Consider the following 25233-nt stretch of genomic DNA (forward strand, 5'->3'; position numbering starts at 1 on the left):
GGGCTCTCTGCTCCGCAGGGAGCCTGCTTCCTCCTCTCTCTCTGCTTGCCTCTCTGCCTGCTTGTGATCTCTCTGTCAGATAAATAAATAAAATCTTTAAAAACAACAACAACAAAAACCCTCTGCCATTCAGCGGCCATATAGCTTAAAGCTCTAGGGGACCAGATCGGAGAGTCACAAAAGTAAATCCGTCCTTATAAGCCGTGGAAAACATAAAAATTGAGTACTCTTTCGATTAAGAGGAAATCACCTTTCAACACACATGTTCCCTCATAACAGATGTATGGATCCCAGCCCTGAAGGGGTCACTGGAGACGCTGACGATGGGATACAGGTAAGATGTGATAGCTACATAGCTGTGGTCAGTCTGTAAACGTTAGCTGAATGAATGAATGATTTTCTGGTGAGAAAATGGCACAACACAGTCAAAATATGATTTGTTTCAATTTTATTTTCCTAGCTCAGTTTTCGTAAAAGGTTCAGAGAACTTGACACAAATCATAAGCTATTTTCCACCCATATACAGTATATGTCCACTTTCTACTTTTTTCTTTTGCACTGAACAAGGTGATACTGTCTTTGTTGCAACCAAAGTCCCACAGAAGAGAGATGATAAATGAAACCAAAAGGGGAGGTGGGTAATAGGAGTAGTCTTTTTATTCACAGACAGTAAATGTATATGTATCACCACAAGGGGAAAAGCACTGAGGAAACATTTGCATCCCACATATTCAAAAGTCAAGCAATTAGTACAAGTACAGTCCCTCCAAAAATAGCAAATTTGGAACAAGTAGCCATTACTGTGAAGGAAGTTCCCAGTCTTTTACTTTCCCTCCACCACATTCCCACAGTGGAAGTTAAGCTCTCGTCACAGCACGAATATAAAAATGATTGAAGTCAGGGTTTTATGGCAATCTTTTGCTAAAATATATTCTATTTTAATATACATGCTATAAAAGTACACTAAAAAGGTCAATCGTTAGAGCTCTGTTAAAATTAAGAATTTACTTTTTTACATATAGAATAATATACACCCAACTCTAAAAGTATATTTGATGAAAGCTATTACTGTGACCCCCAAATATTTCTAGCTTCATATTTTGTTTATAATAGGATTGATTTTATAATACGTGTATTCAGTAATGCTCTCTTATAATTCTGCATTGCAGTGCCTCACCAATCACTTAAAGAAAAATGTGGAGGGAACCACGTATCTCCAAGCAGTTCTTATTGTGCAAATCACAAAGTTTTCAATGTAAGTTCCTGTGGCAAATTTTTCATCGTATTTTTTAACCTCTGCTAATCTAAATTCCTTTTCAATCAGCATCTGGAGCTTTTAATGAGGCAAATATAAATGAGAGATGCTGAAAATCAAACCTGCAGGTAGCCTAACTCGAAAAGGAATCATTCCCTCCTGTAATAACATTTCCAGTGCCAATTCTAGATTTTTATGGGACGGTCCGAAATAATGCTGACTGAACACATCCCGTGCAGGCGAACTGACTGCGTGCAGGCCAAACCGACAACTCAGGTCCCCGGTATGGAGTGTAACTAGATCTCCTGCAGTCCTGTAGCACACAGATGAAGCTGCCAGTTACCGACTCACATCCACGGATCCTGGGCAGATCCATCATCTCTTATTCCAGGTACCGGAGGAGAACAGAAATAAAAAATAACTGAAATCTGTTTCTGATTTAAACAAAAATATTACTCTTTTCATTAGCAAAACAGTCTTGAAAATCTCTTTTTCTCCTCTCTGAACAGTTCGCCACGGAGCACGAGGCCACGTCTGGAAGCCTCTGTCCCCCCGTGCTCTACAGCAAATGCGGTCGCAGAGCGCACACAGCAAGCGCAGCTTATTTACAGTCACTAATGAGGATACACTTCTTATCTGGTTACAGTGTCCAGTCCCACGGAGGAAGGGTTTGGCATTCGTGTGCTTTTGGTTCTTGATGAGAATCACTTCTGCTTGATTTTCATTCTTGGAAGAAAAAAATCACCAGCTGATGTCCTCAGATTTCATGACATGATGTACAAGAGGAAGGGAGTGAAGACAAGCTGTTAGCAGGGAGTGGGCCTGGGCTTGAGTCCGCAGGCCCATCTTCCTCCTCGCCAGGTGAGTGTCCCGCCCAGGGTGCCAGCAGGGAGGCCCCCCGGCACACAGGCCTGCAGAGCCCCGGCTGGGGACGGGCCCCTCTAGCTCTGCGTCAGCCACCACCCCTGCTCACTACCCCTACACTGATCTGACGGGCTTGAGGCTGCAGAACTGATGGACACCAGCTCACTGGGAAACAAGGAAAAGCAGAGGATTCGACCAAGAGGTGGCCTGGGGCCTTCATCACCATCCTCGGCCTCCTGGGCTGTGATTGGCTGTGGAGAGAATCTGTGAAAGATGCCTAACTCATGTCCTTCAGAGCAGAATTCTCCTTTGTTTTTCTTGAACACTTTTTTTTTTTTTTTTTGCAACTGTCATGTTTTTCCAAATGATTTTATCAGGAGTCGAGTTTGATGTCTGCTCTTTTTGAACCTACCTAAAAATGGCATGTTTTCCCCTGGCAAATGATTACTTATTTCTTTGAAAAATGGATAAGATTTTTTTTTCTTTTTTGGATCCAACTCAGCCCTTCAGAAACTTCAGACTGAGAGGAGAAAGTGCAGGAGAACTAACTTCCTATTGTGCCTTACACAAAACATTTTGTTAAAATTAAGAGCAGCTCCAAGAACAAAAGTAAATATTTGTGCAAAGGGCACAACGCCAGATGCAATCTTAAGACATCCTCAATTTACTCTTTTTCCGTTTGACTCTTTAAAACACAAGTCTTTAACATTATGAAACCTAGCAAGTCGGGGGAAGGAAGTTAACATCAGAAAATACACTTTAGAAAAAGTACAGGATTTTTTTGCTGATCATTTGCTACTTATTTCATAACTTAGATCAAGTAAGTGTTAAATATTCACAGTAATTTCGAGAAGAGACATTCGTGTCATAAAACTTCAATCTATTGCATTTTCAACCAGTTTTCTGTGCAGTTACAAAATTTCATCGGTCAGTGCTTTCCTGTAGAGCTCCTTATAGTTGGTTAGTCCTTCCCTTTCTGGATCCAGCTATACCTTCAAGGCGGGCTGTAGAATCCCTTTCTCAATCAGATGAGTCTTCAGGGTTTTATATATATTTAACTGCTGTTCCGGTTGAAGCACCAACAACTGCTGTAGAACTTTGCTGGGATTTGGACCCCTGATAACAAAGCAGAAAAGGTCAAGTTCATGCTATTTTGAGAGACCCAAAGGAAGCATATACCTCCAACTGAAAATAAACCATGCACGTAAGTGTAGAGTAACCACCTTTACTGATCAAGCTCGCTTTAGTGCCCAATGTTAGTGTCCGAGGGAGAAAAAGCCCCATAGATAATTTGGCACCAAGAGGCATACAGTAGACTTGGGAAGAATGCACAAGCACAAAATGCCAGAACAACAGTAGGCAACCTAGGGGCTGCAGACCTAAGTTCCACAAAACTTCTCAAAGGAGCAACCTGAGTTAGAGGTGGGGACAGGGAACAAATCCTGACTGGTCAAGACACAAGAACCATCCTGTAAGGAAGGGAGCAAAGTCCCAGCGGATGAAGATAAGCTATAGAGGACATGAAAATATACCTTAAATTTTTAGCTTCAGAGAAACTTCAACAAGTGCCCCTAGGGTATGATGACTGGTTCGGGAGACAGGACACAAAGGTGCTGACCTGGCACTGAAGCCCCTACCCGGGATCTACAGTAGATGCCACAGCCTTTGTCCAAAGGAAGTCTTCAGTGAACCCCAATATAGGAAACAAAAGTGGGTTTTTTCTAGTTGAATGGAGGACGAAGAGGCGGACAGCCTGCCCTCCTCACCCACCTGACAACAGTTCCAGTGGAGGGGAAGTGAGCCTGGGGAGAACCGAGGCAACAACGGGGCAGTGGTACAGTGTGCTCCCCCTCCTCTCCCAGGTACGTCTCCTCCAACAGCCCCCCCTTACCTGCCCACCCCAGCCCTCTTCTTCCCACCCTTCTATGTTGCACTTGAATCAGAAAATGTCCTAAACAGCACTCTCACCCTTTCCCTGCTCTGACACTCATATAGTCAGGAGTTCGTAACTCCCCGCACCCCCCCCCCCCGCCAGCCCGACTCTGGAACTCAACTCATTCACACCTGTGTGATCTTCTACAGTGCTATTTTGTCAAATTCAGAATGAACAGAATTCCGATATCAATAATATGTATTGTTCTCTGCAATTTCTACAGTCCATCTGAATATGAAAAACAGATTATGGTTCGCTTCTTGGAAAGAGACATTAGTAAAATCCAATGGAAAACAGCAAGACATAAATGATATATGGAGAAGGGCACCAAATTCTGAGAAGGACACTTACACAGGTAACTAAATTTCTTAGAACTGTTCAGTTCAAATGGAATTCTAGGAAATCGAAAACCCAGTAACAAGGAAATGTCTGCTATTTAGGGATATCCCAACAAAAGTCTTTGATTAAACCAACCACACTGCAGCACAGATCATCCATCCCCTGGGTCACCTTTGCGCATGAGGATCAGCTCCACATCTGCCAGAAGTGCGGCCAGATGTCTCTCACCGCCACTATCTACTCAAGTCAGGGCACAGCTTGTCTTTGCTGAATCAAAAGATTCAGCAACTTCATAACAAACCCAGAGTAGGGACCCACAGAGGAAAGGAAGAGTATTGTAGCAAGTTCAGCTAAATACAAAATTATGTCAGCAGGTGCTCCCAGCAAGATGCACCCTGGCACTAGTCCTGTATTTCTATTAGTCTAAATATTTGCTTTCAAATGGTAGACAACGTGGCTCAGCATGACTTCTCTCTACTGAGAGAAGAGGTTAAAAAAAAAAAAGTGATTTAATGCCCAGAAGCTGCCACCATCTGAAAACAGAGTGCAAAGGATTCATTAATTACTAATACTCTGATATATCAGGAACTGCCATGTAAATGGATTAAACACTCCAATTAAAACGATAAAAGTGGGCGCCTGGGTGGCTCAGTGGGTTAAGCCGCTGCCTTCGGCTCAGGTCATGATCTCAGGGTCCTGGGATCGAGTCCCACATCAGGCTCTCTGCTCTCTACTTGGCAGGAGCCTGCTTCCCTTACTCTTTCTCTCTGCCTGCCTCTCTGCCTACTTGTGATCTTTCTCTCTCTTGCTGTCAAATAAATAAAATCTTTAAAAAAAAAAAAAAAACGATAAAAGTTAGGGACACCTGGGTGGCCCAGATGGTTAAGCGTCTGTCTGCCTTTGGTTCAGGTCATGATCTCAGGGTCCTGGGATCTGAGGTCATGATCTCATCGGGCTCCCTGCTCAGTGGGGAATCTGCTTCTCCCTCTGCCTCTGCCCTTCCCCCAACTCATGTGCGCACATGTGCGTGCCTTCTCTCTCACGTGCGCACATGCTCTATCTCAAATAAATAAAATCTTGAAAAAGAGACAAATGTTGTCCTCTGGGTTATTAAAAAAAAAAACAACTAAGATCAAGCTATATCCTTGTTAGAAGAGAAACACACTTTAAATAAGGATAAAGGAATGCTAAAAAATAACAGGATTGACAAGCACTATATAAATACTAACCAAAAGAAGGCTGATGCCATTATTCTAATATCCAACCAAATAGGCTTTAAGCAAATGGTATATAAAGATGAATGTTACAGAATATTAGGAGTGATTCAACAGGGAGATAGGACAGTCCTGAATGTGTATATACCTAAAGCCACCACAGAATACATAAAGAAAAAATTGGCAGACTAGGCGTAAGTAAATTGACAATCACAGTGGGGGAGGGGCGCCTGGGTAGCTCAGTCAGCTGAGCATCCAGCTCCTGATTTCAGCACAGGTCATGATCTCAGGGTCATGGAGTTGAGCCTGAGTTGGGCTCCATGCTGGCTGTGGAGCCTGCCTGGGATTCTCCCTCTCCCTTTGCCCTCCCTGCTTGTGCTCTCTCACTCTAAAATAAATAGATAAATGTTTAAAAAGAAATAAACAATCACAGTGGGATATTTTGACAAAGCTCTCTTCCTGAAAAGATGAAAATGGAAACAAACAATGAGTACAGAAGAGGCAGCTAACACTCACAGCCCTACATTCCCACCGTGCAGATGCACACGTGCTCCACAGGCACACGGACATGTACTCAACAGACAAGACACTGGACACAAAACAAGTCTCTACAAACAGAAACTGAAATAATAAAGAGTATGCTTTCTGACCATGTGGAATGAAGGCAAAAGTCAATAAAGGAAGGAGAATGAGGAAATCCATTTGTTTGGAAAGCCATCAACACACATCTAAATAACCCACATGCCAAAGCAGGTATCATACTGGAAACCAGGAAGTATTTGTAACTGAGAATGAAAATGCAAACATAACATGTACGGTGAGAGTAAAGCAATACTTAAGAGGGAATTTATAGTCTTGGATGAACATTTCAGACAAGAAGGCTGAAAATCAATAAACTAAGCTTTATCTCAAGAAGCTCAAAAAGCAACAGCAAATTGTGTCTTAGATGAAGAAATGAAAGATGCAAGCAGACATCAATGAAACACAAAGTTAACAAAGCCAGAATTTGATTCTTTGAAAAGATTAATGAAATAAACTCCTAACAAACTGCTCAAGAAAAATAAAAATTAATACAAAATTCCAACATTGCTCTGGGTATATTTTTAAAACGTGTTTAGGGATCTACAAATATGAATTTCTAAATACTCTCTGAAGGAAATACATGTTTTCTGTGGTCAGCTACTCTGTAGAGACCATGGAAAATGAAGTTAACATGTACTTGCTGTGGTTTGTTTTCACACCACAAACTAGCATTTTAGGGCAGATCCCAAACCTTATGGTTTTTTAAAAAATTTTTATTTTTTGAAGATTTTATCTATTATTTGACAGACAGAGATCACAAGTAGGCAGAGAGGCAAGAAGAGAGAGAGAGGAAAGTAGGCTCCCTGCTGAGCAGAAAGCCTGATGTGGGGCTCGATCTCAGGACCCCGAGATCATGACCTGAGCCGAAGGCAGAAGCTTTACCCTACTGAGCCACCCAGGCGCCCCCAAACCTTATGGTTTCATAATAAGAATAAAGCACCCTATACAAAAAAGCACTTCTCCATACCCTCCCACCCTATTCCCCACCCCCCATACAACTATAATCCCCTGGCCTACTTTATTTTTCTCCATGGCAGTTACTACCAGCTAACAAAGTAGATTTGTTTTTTGTCCCTTTCTGCCCCTTCTCTCTCCAGCTCCCCAATAAGAACATAAGCTCTGAGGGCAGGGACTTTGTTTTGTTCTTTGCTACATCCATGCCTGGAACATTCCCCAACACTTCACAGGCACTCAAGCGATAGCTGGTGGACTGGATGAATTATTATGCCCTCCTCCTTTTTACTTAGTATTCACTATCTTTGAATACCACAGAAAATGAGAAATATGATGAGTCAATTCAGTACCACCCACATTACCTAGATTTTACCTTGGTTCTATTAAATACCATGATATATACTATTACTTAAGTTATGCGAATGTGTGTAAAATAATTATAATTTAATCATTTCTTCATAATCATACTTCTCAAGGCTACAATGTGATGCAAACTCCAGAGGCCGCCATTCCCTTCTTATATTATAAATTACCACTGACAGAAAAAGTAATTCGTTCAAACTAATGCCTATGGGAATGAGAACTCAAAGAAATCATCTTAATAAAACATTTTTAAAAATCTAAAAGTACCTTATAAAACTTGTGATGTACACGTGCACAAAAGTTGCCATCAAATACTGACAATCAAATCTGTCCATTATCCCGCCATGTCCAGGAATGGTGTTTGCAAAATCCTTCAGAAACAAACAAACATATGAGCAGATTTTCAAAAAATCACCTGCTATAAAACTCCTACCTATAAATGTCTCTTGGCACCAGGGGCTTGAAGGAAAATACTACTGGATTTCCTCACAAAATGCAGACTTACTAGAGCACGTCTCACAAGTTAAAACCACGTCTTTCAAATATGTACCTACATTCAAATGATTAGCGAATTGACTAGAAGCAGCCAAATAACACTAATTAAATATTAATTAAATCTAGTACTAACTTTTTTTAGTTGGTAAAGCTTTTTCTAAATCAGAAGCGCTACTGGCTATTATTAATCTGATACTGTTCTAGCTTACTTTTCTGTTTACCCAGAAATTATTTGAGGAGCTCTTTTTAGTGTTGTTGACAGACGTACAACCTGTTCTAACTCATGATAATCTTAATAGTTTTTACTCTGAAATAAATATTTTGCTACTATAATGTATATTCTTCTTTAAGTGTTGGGGTAAAAGGAAAATCAAAATAGATCATGTGGGGCACATTAGTCTATCAAATGCCCCAAGTGAAGGAAATGGTTAGTAAGTCTCTCAAGTGGACTCTCTAGACATACCCACTGTCTGGGTGCCAAGCACATGAAAATGATGGACTGCTCTTCTAGTGTACGCAGGCGACCTAAAAACTTCTAAACGCAACAGCTATTATACCTTCATTTTGGACATGCAAAATAATCTATCACTCAAGAAGAAACCTCGCATTAGAGACCACTAAAGAAAATACCATCCTAAATGTAACATTTCTTTGTTTCAAACAATTACTGAAAAATTCTTCGGTTACTTTTTTACAATGCATTTCCTTCCTTCCCCTCCCTACTCTCAGAAGCAACAAGAGAGCCATAGTAACTCAATTCCACTCTGCTGTCTGCAGCCTCGACAGGACAGTCTTCCTGTCATGGGCAGCTCTTGCTGGGGTTCACTGTGGGCACATGTTGTCTCCCCTAGTAGGTGGTGAGCAGCTTGAGAACAGACACATTTATACACTTCTGCATGCTGCATTCCACCGAACATAGTGTCTTCTCCATTTTAAGCGCTCACTGAGTGAGTTTTTTTTTTATTTCCCTGACTTCTGCGGCCCTGTGTGATCTGGCCCGCCCAATTTCTGCAGTCTGATCGCTGCCTCTCTACCATAGTCACGGTGTTCTCACTCCCCTTCAAACAGGCTAAGCTCTTCCTCTCCTTTGCACTCACTGGAACTCTCTTCCTTCGATTTTTCTATAGGACTCCTTCTCTTCTCAGGCCCCTGTTCAAATGGCACCTCCTCCAGAGAGGCCTGCCCTGTTCATCCCACTTTCAATAGCTATTCTCTGACGCCCAATGGCACAACAGCTGAGATAATAAATACATGTGACTTTCTGAGAATCCAAATTAAGTGAAATATAGGGATAATTTTACGTATCATGAAAAGAGATCAGCAAACTGTCCCATAGTCCTAGTCTAGCCTACTGCCTGTTTTGTAAATAAAGTTTTATTAAAACCCAGTCCTGGCCATTGACATACTGGCCACAGAGCTTTGCATTACAATGGCAGAGTTCAGAGTTGGGTAGCTGCAATAGGATTAATAAATGATTTCTTCCTTTACAGAAAGAGTTTACTGACCCCAGATCTAGTAGAATGGATGGTTATATCCAAAGGTTCTCCTGCTTGTTTCTTTAAGTGAGACTGTGGCACAACACATAAACTTCAGACAATTCATAGCTAGATTTTTGGAGGAGCACTTGAAGGACCAAGATTCTGCATTTGTCCCAACACTGACACACACCAATTCTATAAATGTGGCTGACATAACACTTTAAAATGTATTAACATGGCCTGTCCCAAATTTAACAAGAGAGAATATACTCAAATCAGCCAGGAAGCATTTCTCTGAGGCTGAAACAAACAGAATGTAAAAGCTTTTGCCCAGCGGCTTAATGTGGGAGACTAAGAGAGAACCAAATTACAACTACATTATATTCTCTACTTATATTCTCCAATAATAACAAAGATTCTAAACACACACCTTGATTTTGAATGCTCTTTTGAATCCACTGGCAAAGAAGCCTCCAAAAGGGCCAATCAAAGATGCAAATGTTGAAAGAGCAATGCTGTGTATCTGGAAAGGATACAAGCTCACTGTTTCCTAAAGAGAAAATAAAGGGGGAAGGGATTTAACTGCATTAAAATTGTATTTGAGCATGCCACCTACACTAAGAATCATGATATAAATATTAAATCAAACCATTATACCACATTTTTGGTAACTTCATAAACTTTCAGGATCATGGGAGAAAAATGTGTTGTAACCTCTCATTCCCATCCTCTACTTAGCCAGTACTCTCCATTCCCCCTCTAAGCACACTGACAGCACCTGGCATACTACAATCTTGCAGTCGGCAGGATACTCTAGTTCATCTAGAAACTTCTACAACACTTGAGTTGTAGGTTTACTAAGAATCAGTTAATTTCTGAATTTATTTCTTACCAGAACTGTATAACTTTTGTATTTTATTTCACTTTAATTGTATATGACAAAATGAGGGAAAAGTTTGTCTTTTACTTTAAAAAAAGACCAGCAAATTGAGCATCAGCAAGACAGTCATAAAAGATTCAGGGAGGAGATAATAAAAATTGAGAATAATTCTCCATACAAATTACTTAGTAAATTCTTGGTTCTTGCTCAACTTTAAATAGACTGAAACTACAAACTGCAGACAGTGCATAAATAGGTAGGCTTTAGAAAGATCATTCAGAACACCAATTTCTGGACCTGTTCTCAAGGCAAAGGCCTTGTCCCAGTCAAAGACTGGTAGTATCAAAAAGTTTTATAGCAGATAACAGATGGCTTGGACACTGAAAAAAATTCTTAGATTCAATGTATTGCATACTCGAGGAAAGAAATAATTTGTTGGTTAACCTGCTCCTCAAAAATTATGGACTTTAGTTAAAAATATTTCAGATACACACAGGTACACAGCACACACACGCAACTATTTGATTCCTTACTTTAACCAACCACCCACCAGTCTTGATGACAAAGATCAGCAGAGTTCTAATGGACAGCATGTCAACATCCTTCAGTGAGAGACCTCAAACATTACCTTCAAATGGCAACAGTATGCTTTTCAAAGGGAAACTGATTTTTTAGAAGCAGCAGTTTGCTGTACTATTAAAGGTCCCCTAAAAGTCAAGGAATCTTTGAGCTGTTGATTCCTTTTTAATTAAGCTTTAAATTGAGTCCATTCCTACCAGTTACAACTGAAGCTCATTGTAACCCGTTTGATTTGCAGAAATCTAAGGAATGCTGAAAAATGTTTCCAAAACAAATACAAGATAAATTACCATCAATAATCATTCCAACCACTAGGTAAGTAAATGCCGAACAGACAGCTGGTTTGTGATAGTAATATTCATTTTATGTTCACGAAAGGGAAATCACAAGGTGACAGAAGTTTAGTGCTACTTTTAAATGAACCTTAATCTTTGGGATACAAGATCCTTAACTATATTTATCTTACCTGTCTCAACACTGCCTTTAGAAAGGGAGGAAGTGAATAACTCTGAAGCTGGAAAAGTTCAGAGGGTTCACATTCTGTAACAAAGGAGTTAACATCACTTCGGTATTCCACAGGGCAGACAAAGTACTGGTATTTGGATAACATGTAGGCAGCCTGAATAACAAAGCAAGAGTCCATCAAACAGTGAATGAAAATAATAATAATTATATATATGCTTATATATATATTCTATAAAAAACTTAAACTTAACACTTTTTGTATACTTATCTTTTATCCAGCCATTTTATTATAACCTTCGATTCTCACAAGACCTCTTTTAATAAAAACCTAAATCCTCTGTAACTGTACACTAATTTTTGAAACATTAACAATATCTGTTATGCATATCTAAAAGTAAATGTCAATTATTTTTAACAAACTTTTCCTACGAGTTGGGCTCATGGCAGTACCCACTAAGTGAACTAGCTGGAATGCATTAAGGAGGCAGATTCTTCAATATCATTTGCATTCTCTGCTTTACTCAAGGCCACTACTTGTCCCAGTAACTGGGTCCCCCTGAAGGCAGAACAACTGTTAGAAACAACCAAAACACAACTTGGGATAGGGTTCGGACACAGACTTTATAAAAGATCCCCAGGTAATTCTGATATGAGGCCATGATCAGAGCTACTGGGGTATAAAATTGGTTCTGCTTAGTGGGTTTTAATAAATACATTATTAACATTTTGTGGTTCCGTTTTTTAAGGTTTAGAATAGATTAGTAAAACTTGCCATCATTTTTCAAAATGTAAATAAAAATCCCAGCAAAACTCACAATGAATCCAAACACGACTGTGGAAAAGAAACCGCCAATAAATCCTTCCCAAGTCTTTTTAGGCGACAACTAAAAAAGGTCAAATAAATTGAAAAGAGTTACTGCACTCACACAACACACAAATACACAGGCAAACTCTCTTCAGTGAATTCCCACAATACCTTATACATCTCTCCTTACTTTTCTCTTATTGGAATGGCTCTGCAACCCTTTTTCCTTCACTCCATGATCCTGATTTATTTGTGCAAATTTCTCTAGTAATATCTAAACATATTAGACCCTCAAATACTGTGAATATATGTCTGTTTCTGTATAACCTCTGTATAACCTCAACTTACTTCTTTCTTTCTCAAAGAACTATAAACTCTAGATTAAAATCATCATCCCATGACTTTAAGGATTATATAAATCCCCACAATAGCATTGTTCTTCCAATAAGGATGAGATGTACTCATTCCAAGTACATACAATCTGTATTGACCTACTACTGACAAAAAAAATAGAATATCACAAAACATGGACAATGCAGCACATCAGATTTTTGTATATTCCCCCAAATGCCATGCATACGACAGACCTCTTTCTGAAATGGCAAAACACTCCAGATACAGTATTTGCTCCACAAGTATTCACATATCCTTCTCCCTTTGGTCACAATCTATGTCTGTCTCCATGAAGAAAGGAACATGTTGTGCTTCTAAGAATAGATACTGTTTCAGATTCCGGCTATTGTTTCTCAGTCAATGGGGCATTCAGGCAGAGAAATCTGGAGGAAAGTTTGGAAATCAGTGATGCAGGGGCAGGAGGAAAAGATTTGGGAGTGGACAGCACTAACTGCCTTATCCTATAAGATAAGGACTGATACACAGGGATCTGGTCATCAGAAGATCACTGATGACCTCTGTGATGACCCTTTCAGTGGAATGGTGAGGACAGAAGCCAAATAAATATCAAACAGAAGTTATGCAGACAGCAACAGGTGACAGGCTAAACTACATGATCTCTTCATAGACCTCTTGTCTTTATGATGTTCATGAAAGGCCAAAGCCAAAAACGTTGATAGAAACAGTTTCTTTTTTTTTTTTTTTTTTTTTTTAATATTTTATTTATTTGACAGAGAGAAATCACAACTAGACAGAGAGGCAGGCAGAGAGAGAGAAGGAGGCAGGCTCCCCGCGGAGCAGAGAGCCCGACGCGGGGCTCGATCCCAGGACCCCGAGACCATGACCTGATAAATATGATAACAATTCTGCCACAGAGACGAGAGTGATACACACCATTTCCTAGGATAATTCAGTATTCCTGTCATGAAGTAGGAGCTGACTCAAATTCAAAAGTGACTGGTGATTATTTCAGAGATAACTTAATCAGGAACCTGGGAGGCTCAGTCAGTTGGGCATCTGGCTCTTGATTTCAGCTGGGGTCATGATCTCAGGGTCCTGGGACTGAGCCCTGTGTCAGGCTCTGTGTTCAGCAGGGGAGTCCGCTTGGGGATTCTCTCTCCCCCTTCATTCTGCCTCTCCCCCTAACTTGTGTTTTCTTTCTCTCAAATAAATAAATCTTCAAAAAAAAAAAATAAAGATAACATCAAATTAAATGGATCTATATCAAACTGATTTAGAGGTTAACTTGTTTAATTACATATGGGTATATTCTACAACTAATCCAGCCCTAAATGCACTAGAAATCTATGTTTAAATTCAGACAGTAACATTCTTCTACATCCATAACAACCTCTTTGAAGACTTCCTAGGCCAAAAACTTCTCATCTGATATAGAAGCCTTGAATATTTAATCACATACTCTTATGCTGAAGCAACTTTAGAAATGTTTAAATATATATATATATATATACACAGCTTGCTTGCCTGTATCCCTATAGCTCAGCCCGATGTTGCATGCTAGACTCCTACGTGGGGAAGAATTTATGGAAGAGTTTCTTGAACGATAAGCAGTCCATGCTTTCCTCTGGGAACACTTAAGCCTCTCTTGTATCATTCTGATCAAACAGGTTTTGTATCTGCACAACTGTCTCAATCCCTGCAAACTGCCTTCATGTAGTAACATCAAAAGAGCCAATTCACATATTTGTGGGAATATTTTTAAAGATTCTGCCCAATACATGAATGGAGTGAGTCCTATCTAAAGCCCCAATATGAAAAGTTTGTTTAAAAGTAATTAGTTCTATGATTTTTCCATGAGGAATTGGTTTGTTTCTTCTCCAAAATGAGAACTGTATAACTTAATTCATTTCCTTCTTTGCCTCCACTGACTGTAAGTAGAACCAAATCAAAGGCAAAACCACATGGTCTGCTCATGTATATTTTTCTTTCCCTTATCTTAACATTTATTTATTACTTGCATTACCAGTATTTTATTGTAGGGCCCCAGGGGTTTTTTTGAAATGAGTTTGGATGTAAAAGCTTTACAGATAGACATGAGTATGTGAAGATGGTTAAGTGTACCCTTTCAAAAAAATTGCTAAAGGAGCAGAGTCTAGGAAAGACTTGTTTGTAGGGTTGCTACAATGGAATGGAAGAAGAAAGACTTGCACTGTAGCTAATGGAAAGAAACCAGCCGAAAGATGAAATGAGCCTTCACAAGATGAAGGATAATTGATGGAGACAGATCCTTATTGAGCATCTTAGAGACTACCTCACAAAGTATCCAGATGGAATCATTGGGAAATATGGCTCACTGCCCCTATACTGTGGCTGTTAAATACAGCTATGGGAAAATCAAAGCACCTCACAAATAAAAATGTACAACAGCACCAAATCGTTGGAAATTTTCTCCAGTGGCTCATCTTAAGGTTATGGTAATGGCTTGCTCAAGATGTTGTTCCATTACCTTAATTAATGGAGTCCTCCCAAAAAAAAATCCAAAAAGGTAAGCAGTTATGTCATTGCAAATAACACTTGATATTGGAACAAGGAACCTTAAAGAAAATCAGAAAAAAAGTCCACATGATTAAGTGGCAAACATTTATACAGGTTATGACTCATAAAGAACCAATGCAATAACCCTTTGGATTATACTGCAGCCTCATCCAGAACATTTGCCAGAACATTAGTAGAAATGATATATATCAAGTAAATTTGCCCAGATCAGCTTAATGCAATTCAGCAGAGAAAAATCTATAAATAAACCAACATATCAGGAGAATATTGCTAAGGAAAATATTAAATAATCAATTTAATTTTAATATTAAGCAATCCATTTCTATAGCTATGGACTTTCAAATTTCAGTTTTATGAGGAACAAGTTATAATAGCACAAAGAATTAAAATAAACAGTCCTTCAAATGGAAAGGAGTCATTTGTTTAGACACAATATAATCTCATAAATTTATAACAAGCACTTAATACAAATTCTTTCTCGGGAAGAACTATCAATTTTAATTCTACCTTAGCCTATAGTTACATTGAACCCTGCTAACTTTATAGAACCTACTAATTTCAGTAACTGCCCCCTATCAATTAAAAGTCTGTATATGGAAAACAATCTCAAAATGATTCTGATCATTTTACACACACACACACACACACACACACACACACACACACACACAACCCTTGGTATTAAAAAAAAAACACCAAGAACAAAACACAAAGCTGTGAAGGATTTTATCCTGACAAAGACCTATTGACTATGAAAGATTTTAACTAATGGGTTTAAAAAGAATGTGGGGATAATATGGTCAGATTTCTTTTTTTTTTTTAATATTTATTTTTATTTGTTTATTTACAGCATAACAGTGTTCATTGTTTTGGCATCACACCCAGTGCTCCATGCAGTACGTGCCCTCCCTATTACCCACCACCTGGTTCCTCAACCTCCCACCCCCCCCACCCCCCTGCCACCCCTTCATAACCCTCTGGTTGTTTTTCAGAGTTATGGTCAGATTTCTTAAATCATTTTTCTCCACTCTGTTTATAACTAATAATTTTTATAATTTTAAACTAATAAAAAATGCTTTCTGAATACTCAAGTCACTGCAAGACAGCAAGTAATTCCATCTAAAATCTGGACACTCCTGTATAAAGGCAGAGTAGAACCCACCCAACTTTCATTCAGCACAGTGTTTGCTCACAAGCCAACTTTCATGTTCTTTTGCATTCCACAAAAATAATAAACTCTTTTTAAAGTCTATGTATGCTTTGTAAAAAGGCACATAAGATGTAGTAACACCTGAAAATGTAATTAATTTTTGGAGCTTTTATGAAGACTTCCTGCATTTTATTTGGAAGCCAAAAAAGAAGGGTTTTTAAGTTGTTAACAAAGTGTCTTCAGTTGTCAAAGAGTAAGCAAAACTCAGTAAGATATTTTAGTGAAAGAGCAACAACAAAGAGTACATTTTAGTAGAAATCTATAAGACACTGGCCAACTGAAAGAGCTTTAAAAAGGCTAGAACATAAATACAAAGCAGCATAATGCTGTCCCCTTACCATATCATGCCTTCAAACAGATTTTGGATGACAAGATGTGACTGAGTAACTGTTATCAGTAGAGTGACATGAGTCCATGCGAACTGTTAATAGCCCAACAACACAACAATTAGTGAGCACAGCTGATCAGTGCAGCCCTGGAGCAAGAGCCATTTTGAAACACAAATTTCTAGCATGACTTTTGGTCAAAGTTGGTAAGATAGGGACATACAAAATAAACGCTGTTAGTAAATTATAGTCATTTGAGCATCTACTGGAATCTTAAAACCATGAAGACATTTAACAAAGTAATCTTAATTTAAACAAAAATGGAATGCTAACAATACTGGGAAACATTACTGAATTTAAAAACATATACAAAATATATAATAATCTTGAATCGTTAGATTAAAATGATAATGAGAAATTTCGGCTGTTCTTACAGCATTTAGAGAGGACCATTTTGCTCTGGCTGCATTCTGCATTAACAATGCTAAAAGCTATTCTTTTTTCAGAGTTCATTATGGTAACTTTTCCCATAGAGAGTCATTTCTGTCTTCAGATAATTCAAACCAGCAGGGACCAGTTACCCTTAAACACCAGCATTCTATACTTGAAAGCTGGTCTTTACAGTACCATTCAATGACAGTATTCAATTTCAGAATTTCAAACCTGTGTGTTTCATCAAGTCCATCTAGCCTGAGAGATGCCACTTTAGTAATTTTTTTAGTATCACTTGTATGAGTAGAATGTGAATGGGAAAAAAAAACCTTAACGTTTCTATATTTGTCTCATAATTTTGACTGGAATTTATAAAAATGTTCAAAATTGTTAAGATTTGGATTTATTCATAATAAACCCATTTCTCATTTTGGCAAATAATAAATGAGGTTTTATATTTGTTTTATTTTTATCTGCATAGAAGAACCAATTCTCTTTCATTTTGGTTGCTTCAAAATGCATAAATGGGGCGCCTGCGTGGCTCAGCGGGTTAAGCCGCTGCCTTCGGCTCAGGTCATGATCTCAGGGTCCTGGGATCGAGTCCCGTATCGGGTTCTCTGCTCGGCGGGGAGCCTGCTTCCCTCTCTCTCTCTCTCTCTCTCTGCCTGCCTCTCTACCAACTTGTGATCTCTCTCTGCCAAATAAATAAATAAATAATCTTTTAAAAAATGCATAAATGATTTTTTCCAATAAAATTTATGTTTTTATAGGAGATTCTATTATTTCTAACTCGTCTTGATAGTTTCTAGATTTTCATGGATAATTTGACTCTCCTCAAGATTCCCCAAAATTAGAAATTTAAGAAATACTACAGTTTCCCAGTGATGATGCTCAGCAGAATGTCTCAATATAGAAAAAACAAAGCATAAAGAATAGGAAATATATACAAATCCAAAACAAGCCTTATTAATACATGGATTCACAGATCTAAATACTATATTTTTCATTTTACATTCTTATAATTAGCTGCCTTTTAAGAAAATAAGAAAAATTCATCATACACAGTGATAAATTTCATAAAATACTAAGCACAGTTCAATGATAAATGACATAAAAGACCTTAGGGCAAAAAGAATTATGCAATTAACTGTGTGACTAACCACAGCTACCAGGAAAATATATGTTCTGTTCTCCTTATGCTCAACTAAGGACAAATAAAGATAGTTACTGTCCACAGAAAAGTATCATAGATACTTTGAAACCAGTTAAAATTTTTAAATCTTCAAAAATTGTACAACTTAAACCTTTTGTATGTAACAGTCATCCAAAATTGAAATACCCCTCATATTTAGGCAAAGCATCAACTAGCAGATTAGATCTTCTCACTATAGAAAAAAAAAATAAAGGCAAGCACATTTTTATTACATGTACTTATGGTTAATACAGACCATATAAAACTGCAGACGATAATGTTTCTTCACCAAGCTCAGCACAAACATGCAGAAACCTGTTTAAGGACAAAAAACATGTGCTTGTTGTACAATCTGTTATAAAATATAAGATTCATGAGCTCAAATAAACCGATTTTCTCTACCACTTCGAGGTATACTTTAGCATTTACTCAAAGGCCACCTCTCCTACTCATAAAAAGCATTCTAAATTTAAGTTTTTGAGTGAAATAACCTTGTGTTCTCCAAAATACCTAATATATTCTGTGGAATAAATTCAATAAACATCCCCTGCATTAATTATGTGAATTAGTCCCTTGCAAATATATGGACACAGAAAAACAGATCCTGAATTTCAGTTGAATGAAAGTTATTTGATAAGAGGGAAAATCTACAAGGGAAAATCTATAAGACTATGAGCTGATTTTTCAGCAGGAACTTTGCAAGCCAGAATGGAGTGGCATGCCATAATCGAAGTACTGAAAGGGAAAAAACCTACAGCCAAGAATACTCTATCTGGCAAGGTAATCATTTAAATTTGAAGGAACTTTTTTTTTTTAAGATTTTATTTATTTATTTGAGAGAGAGAGAGAGCATGAGAGGAGAGAGGTCAGCTGGAGAGGCAGACTCCCTGCCGAGCAGGGAGCCTGATGTGGGACTTGATCCTGGGACTCCAGGGGATCATGACCTGAGCCGAAGGCAGTGGCTTAACCAACTGAACTACCCAGGCACCCCAAAGGGACTTCTTTAAGTAGAAAAGAAATGGCTATAAGTAGACGTAAGAAAATTATGAATAAAAGACATGGGGCACTTGGGTGGCTCAGTCAGTTAAGCCTTGGACTCTTGATTTTGGCTCAGGTCATGATCTCAAGTCCACACCAGGGTCCATGCTGGGTGTGGAGCCTAAGATTCTCTTTCTCCTTCTCCCATTGTCCCTCCCCCTGCTCATACCCTCTCTAATAAATAAATATATCTTTAAAAAAGAAAAAAAAAAGAATGTAGGGGTGCCTGGGTGGCTCAGTTGGTTAAGTGTCTGCCTTCTGTTCAGGTCACGATTTCAGAGTCTTGGGATCAAGGCATGTGTTGGGCTCCCTGCTCAGTGGTGGGCGGGGGTGGGGGGGTGTCTGCTTTTCCCTCTGCCCCTCCCCCTCCATTTGTGCTCTCTCATGCACACACACACACACTCTCTCTCAATTAAATAAAACCTTTTAAAAAAAGTAAAATATGATCACATATACATAAAACATGGAGGCAGGAATAGATAAAGGGGAGGAGGAAAAAGAAAAGGTATTTTTTTCTTTTTTTTTTTTAAATAAGAATGTATTAGATCTTAAATGACCATTTAATTAACATAGACTGCTATTTACTTAGGACGTTATATATGAATCTCATAGTAACCACAAACCTAAAACCTATAATAGATAAAAAATAAAAAGAGAGAACACCAAACATAAGATTATAGAAACGCATCAATCACATACACACAAAAAAAAGAGCAAGAGAGGAAGGAACAGAGAAACACTACAAAAAAACAACCAGGAAACAAATAACAAAATAGTAATATCTATCAATAATTATTTTAAATGTAAATGGCCTAAATGCTCCAATCGAAAGACATAAAACGGCAAAATGGATAAAGAAACAAGACCCACCTATGTGCTGTTTACAAGAGACTCACCTCAGATCTAAAGACACTGACTGAAAGCAAAGTGATGACAGTGCATTTACCATGGAAATGGAAGCGGGGGTTGGGGGGAGCAGGGTAGCAATACTTATAGCAGACAAAGCAGACTTTAAAATAAAGACTGTAAGGAGAGACAAAGAAGGGCTTTACATAATGATAAAAGGGTCAATATAACAAGAAGATATAATAACTGTAAACAACTATACACCCAACACTGGAGCACCTAAATGCAGAAAGCAAATATTAATGGGCATAGAGAAACTGATGGTAAACAATAATATTAGAGGACTTTAACATACCACTTACATCAATGGATAGATCATCCAGGAAGAAAAATCAACAAAAGATTCAGTGTCTTTAAATGACACATGGGACCAGATGGATATAATGGATACATACAGAAATTCCATCTAAAAACAGCAGAAGAGAGGTGCCTGACAGGCTCAGTTGGTAGAGCATGTGACTCTTGATCACAGGGTTGTAAATTCAAGCCCCCACATTAGGTGTAGAGATTATAAATAAATAAACTTTTAAAAATAAATAAATAATAAAAAAATGAAAACAACAGAATACACATTTAAGTGCACATGGAACACTCTCCAGAAGAGATCACATATTAGACCATGAAACAAGCCTCAATAAATTTAAGAAGACTGGTATCATACCATGTATCTTTTCCAATCACAATGGTATGAAACTAGAAGTAAATCATGAGGGGAAAAAAAGGAAACAATACAAAAACATGGAGGCTAAACAATATGATTCTAACAACTAAGGACCAAAAGAAATTAAAGAACAAATTAAAAAAAACACATTGAGATAAATGAAAATGAAAACATAATGATCTAAAATCCTCTGGAACACAGTGAAAGCAGTTTAAGAAGAAAATATAGTGCTTTAGGCCTCCCTCAAGAAAGAAGAGCTCAAATTAACAACCTAACCTTACACCTCAAGGAAATAGAAAAAGAACAAGCAAAGCCCAAGGTCAGTAGAGAAAAAAAGGAAAAAATAAAGATCAGAGCAGAAATAAATGACACAGAAACAAAAAAACACAGTAGAAAAAAAAATCAACAACACCAAGAGCCGGTTCTTTGAAAAGATAAACAAAATTGATAAACCTTAGTCAAGACTATTATCTTTTTCAAGAAAAGAGAAAAAACCCAAATAAAATCAGAAATAAGACAGTAGTAATAACTAAAACCACAGAAATATAAAGGATCATAAGAGATTATGGTGAAAAATTATAAGCTGATAAACTGAACAATCTAGAAGAAATGGATAAATTTCTAAAAACATACAATCTTCTAAAACTAAATCAGGAAGAAATAGGAAATCTGAAAAAACTGATTACAAGTAAAGAAACTAAATCACTAATTACAAATCACCAAAAAACTAAAGCCCTGGACTAGACAGATTCACAGGTCAATTCTACCAAACATTCATAGATAATTAATACTTACTCTCCTCAAACAATTCCAAAAAAATAGAAGGAAAGCTTCCAAATATATTCTACAAAGCCAGCATTACCCTGATACTAAAACCAAAGATACCACAAAAAAAAAAACAAAAACAGAAACTACAGGTCAATATTCCTGAACATAGATGCAAAAATCCTCATCAAAATATTAGCAAATCACATACAAAATACCCTAAAAAGATTATTCACCAGGATCAAGTGGGATTTATTCTGGAAATGCAAGCATGGTTCAATGTCCACAAATCAACAAATGTGATATACCACCACCAGCAAAATGAAGTATAAAAATCATGATCATCTCAATAGTTGCAAAGCATTTGACAAAATCCTATATCCATTAATGATTTTTTAAAAATCTCTCAAAAAAGTGAAGTTAGAGTATGTATATATACACATACATTCTCATACACACACACGAAACCCATAGATAATAGCATATTCAATGATGAAAACCTGAGAACTTAAGATTAAGAATAAGACAGGATACCTACTCTCCTCACTTTTACTCAACACAGTACTGGAAGTCCAAGCCATAGCAATCAGACAAGAAAAAGAAATAAAAGGCATCCATATTGGTAAAAGTTAAATTGATGAGAACATGATATACAGAAAATCCTAAAAACTCCACCAAAAAACTACTAGATGTAATAAATGAATTCAATAAAGTTACAGCATATAAAATTAATACCTAGAAATCAGTGGTGTACTACTAGTAGTGTACTAATAATGAGGTAGCACAAAGAGAAATTAAGAAACCAACATCATTTACAATTGTACCAGAAAGAGTAACACTTAACCAAATACTTAATCAAAAAGGTGAAAGACCTGGACTCTGAAAACTATAAAACATTAATGAAAATTAATTGAAGATGACACAAACAAATGGAAAGAAATTCCATGTTCATGGGTCATAATAATATTGCTAAAATGTCCATATTACCCAAAACAATCTACAGATTCAATGCAATACCTATCAAAATACAAACAGCATTAATTAGAATTAATAGAATTAGAACATAGAATTATTCCATGAATTAGAATTAGAACAAATAATCTGTATGGAACCTCAAAAGATCCCAAATACCCAAAGCAATCTTGAGACGGTAAAAAAAAAAAAAAAAAAAAAAAAAAAAGAAAAAGCTAGAGATATCACACTCCTGGGTTTCAAGATATACTACAAAACTGTAGTAATCAAAACAGTATGGTGCAGACACAAAAACAAGACAAATAGATCAAGGAAACAGAATAGAGACCCCATAAATAAACCCATGATTATACAGCCAATTAATGTATGACAAAACAGGCAAGACCATAAAATGGGGGAAAAGATAGTCGTGTTAATAAATGGTGCTGGAGGGGTGCCTGGGTGGCTCAGTGGATTAAGCCGCTGCCTTCGGCTCAGGTCATGATCTCGGGGTCCCGGGATCGAGCCCCGCATCGGGCTCTCTGCTCCGCGGGGAGCCTGCTTCCTCCTCTCTCTCTGCCTGCCTCTCTGCCTACTTGTGATCTCTCTCTCTGTCAAATAAATAAAATAAAATCTTTAAAAAAAAATTAAAAAAAAAAATAAATAAATGGTGCTGGAAAAATGGGATAGCTACATGCAAAAGAAACGGGACCACTGCTTAACACCATACCATACACAAGAATAAACTCAAAATGGATTTAAGACCTAAATGTGAGACCTAAAACCATAAAAATCCTAGAAAAGAGAGAGTTCAAGCAGTAATTTCTCTGACATCAACCACATCAACATTTTTCTAGATGTGTCTCCTAAGGCAAGGGAAACAAAAGCAAAAATAAACTATTGGAACTACCTCAAAATTAAAAGCTTTTCTATAGCAAAGAAAACAATCAACAAAAGGCAATCTACTAAATGAGAGAAGATATTTGCAAATGATATATCCGATAAAGTATGAATATCCAAAATACATAAAGAACTTCTATAACTTAACACCAAAAAAACACAGTCTAATTTTAAAATGGGCAGAGGACCTGAATACACATTTTTCCAATAAAGACATACAGATGGTAAACATGAAAAGATGCTCAACATCACTAATCATCAGGGAAATGGAGGAAACAGTTGACAAAACCAAGAGACAACCAACAGAATGGGAGAAGGTATTTGCAAATGACATATCAGATAAAGGGCTAGTATCCAAAAGCTATAAAGAACTTACCAAATACAACACCCTAAGAACAAATGATCAAAATCAAGAAATGGGCAGAAGATATAAACAGACATTTCTGCAAAGAAGACATCCAAGTGGCCAACAGACACATGAAAAAGTGCTCCACATCACTCGGCATCAGGGAAATACAACTCAAAAGCACAATGAGATACCACCTCACACTAGTCAGAATGGCTAAAATTAACAAGTCAGGAAATGACAGATGCTGGCGAGGATGCAGAGAAAGGGGAACCTTCCTACACTGTTGCTGGGAATGCAAGCTGGTGTAGCCACTTGGAAAAGAGTATGGAGGTTCCTCAAAAAGGTGAAAATAGAGCTACCCTATGACCCAGCAACTGCACTACTGGGTTTTATACCAAAGTTACAAATGTAGTGAGCCGAATGAGCACATGCACCCCAATATTTATAGCAGCAATGTCCACGATAGCCAAACTATGGAAAAAGCCCAGATGTACACTGACAGATGAATGGACAAAGAAGATGTGGTATATATACACAATGGAATGTTACTTGGCTATCAAAAACATGAAATCTTGCCATCTGCAGCAACTTGGATGGAACTAGAGAGTATTGTGCAAAGCAAAATTAGTCTATCAGGGAAAGACAACTATCATACGATCTCTCTGGTATGTGGAATTTAAGAAACAAAACAGGATCATAGGGGAAGAGAGGAAAAAAATAAAACAAGACAAAATCAGAGAAGGAGGCAAACTATAAGAGACTCTTAATCATAGGAAACAAACTGAGGGCTGCTGGATGGGAGGGGAATGGGGGGAGGGGGTAACTGGGTACTGGACATTAAGGAGGGCATGTGATGTAATGAGCACTGGGTATTATATAAGACTGATGAATCACTGACCTCTACTTCTGAAACCAATAATACATTATATGTTAACTAATTAAATTTAAATTTTAAAAAAATCAGGAAAATGGAAATGAAAACCATAATAAGATATCACCTCATACTCATTCAATGGCCAAAATTAAAAAGACAAGAAATAACAAGAGTTGGCAAGGATGTAGAGAAAAAGGAACCCTCATATACTGTTAATGGGAATATAAATTATTACAACCACTGTGGAAAACAGTAGGGAGGTTCCTCAAAAAATTAAAAAATAGACATAACACATGAATCAGTAATTCCACTACTGAGCATTTATCCAAACAAAGACACTAATTTGAAAAGATACATGTATCCTATGTTTATTGAGCATTATTTACAATAGCCAAGATATGGAGGAAACCTAAGTGTCCATCAAGAGACAAACAGATAAGGAGATACAATATATATATGCAATGGAATATTACTCAGTCATAAAAAGGATGAGATCTTGCCATTTACAACAAC

At 37.6% G+C, this 25233-nt stretch overlaps 1 protein-coding gene across 1 annotated transcript in view; it reads right to left on the reverse strand.

Moving 5' to 3' along the window:
• Window positions 1-431: 431 nt before the first annotated feature.
• The window catches only part of CDS1 (CDP-diacylglycerol synthase 1), a 64644-nt gene continuing 39842 nt past the window's right edge, over window positions 432-25233 (reverse strand). The window contains exons 6-13 of the mRNA XM_045995102.1: window positions 18533-18591; window positions 16665-16747; window positions 15067-15154; window positions 12217-12285; window positions 11403-11555; window positions 9908-10027; window positions 7772-7875; window positions 432-3235 (exon numbers count right to left, since the gene is read on the reverse strand). Of these exons, the coding sequence (XP_045851058.1) occupies window positions 3106-3235; window positions 7772-7875; window positions 9908-10027; window positions 11403-11555; window positions 12217-12285; window positions 15067-15154; window positions 16665-16747; window positions 18533-18591 (806 nt within the window). The 3' untranslated portion in view covers window positions 432-3105. The remainder of the gene's footprint in view (window positions 3236-7771; window positions 7876-9907; window positions 10028-11402; window positions 11556-12216; window positions 12286-15066; window positions 15155-16664; window positions 16748-18532; window positions 18592-25233) is intronic.

This window comes from Meles meles, chromosome 2 (assembly GCF_922984935.1).
Source record: "Meles meles chromosome 2, mMelMel3.1 paternal haplotype, whole genome shotgun sequence".
NCBI classification, from domain to species: domain Eukaryota; kingdom Metazoa; phylum Chordata; class Mammalia; order Carnivora; family Mustelidae; genus Meles; species Meles meles.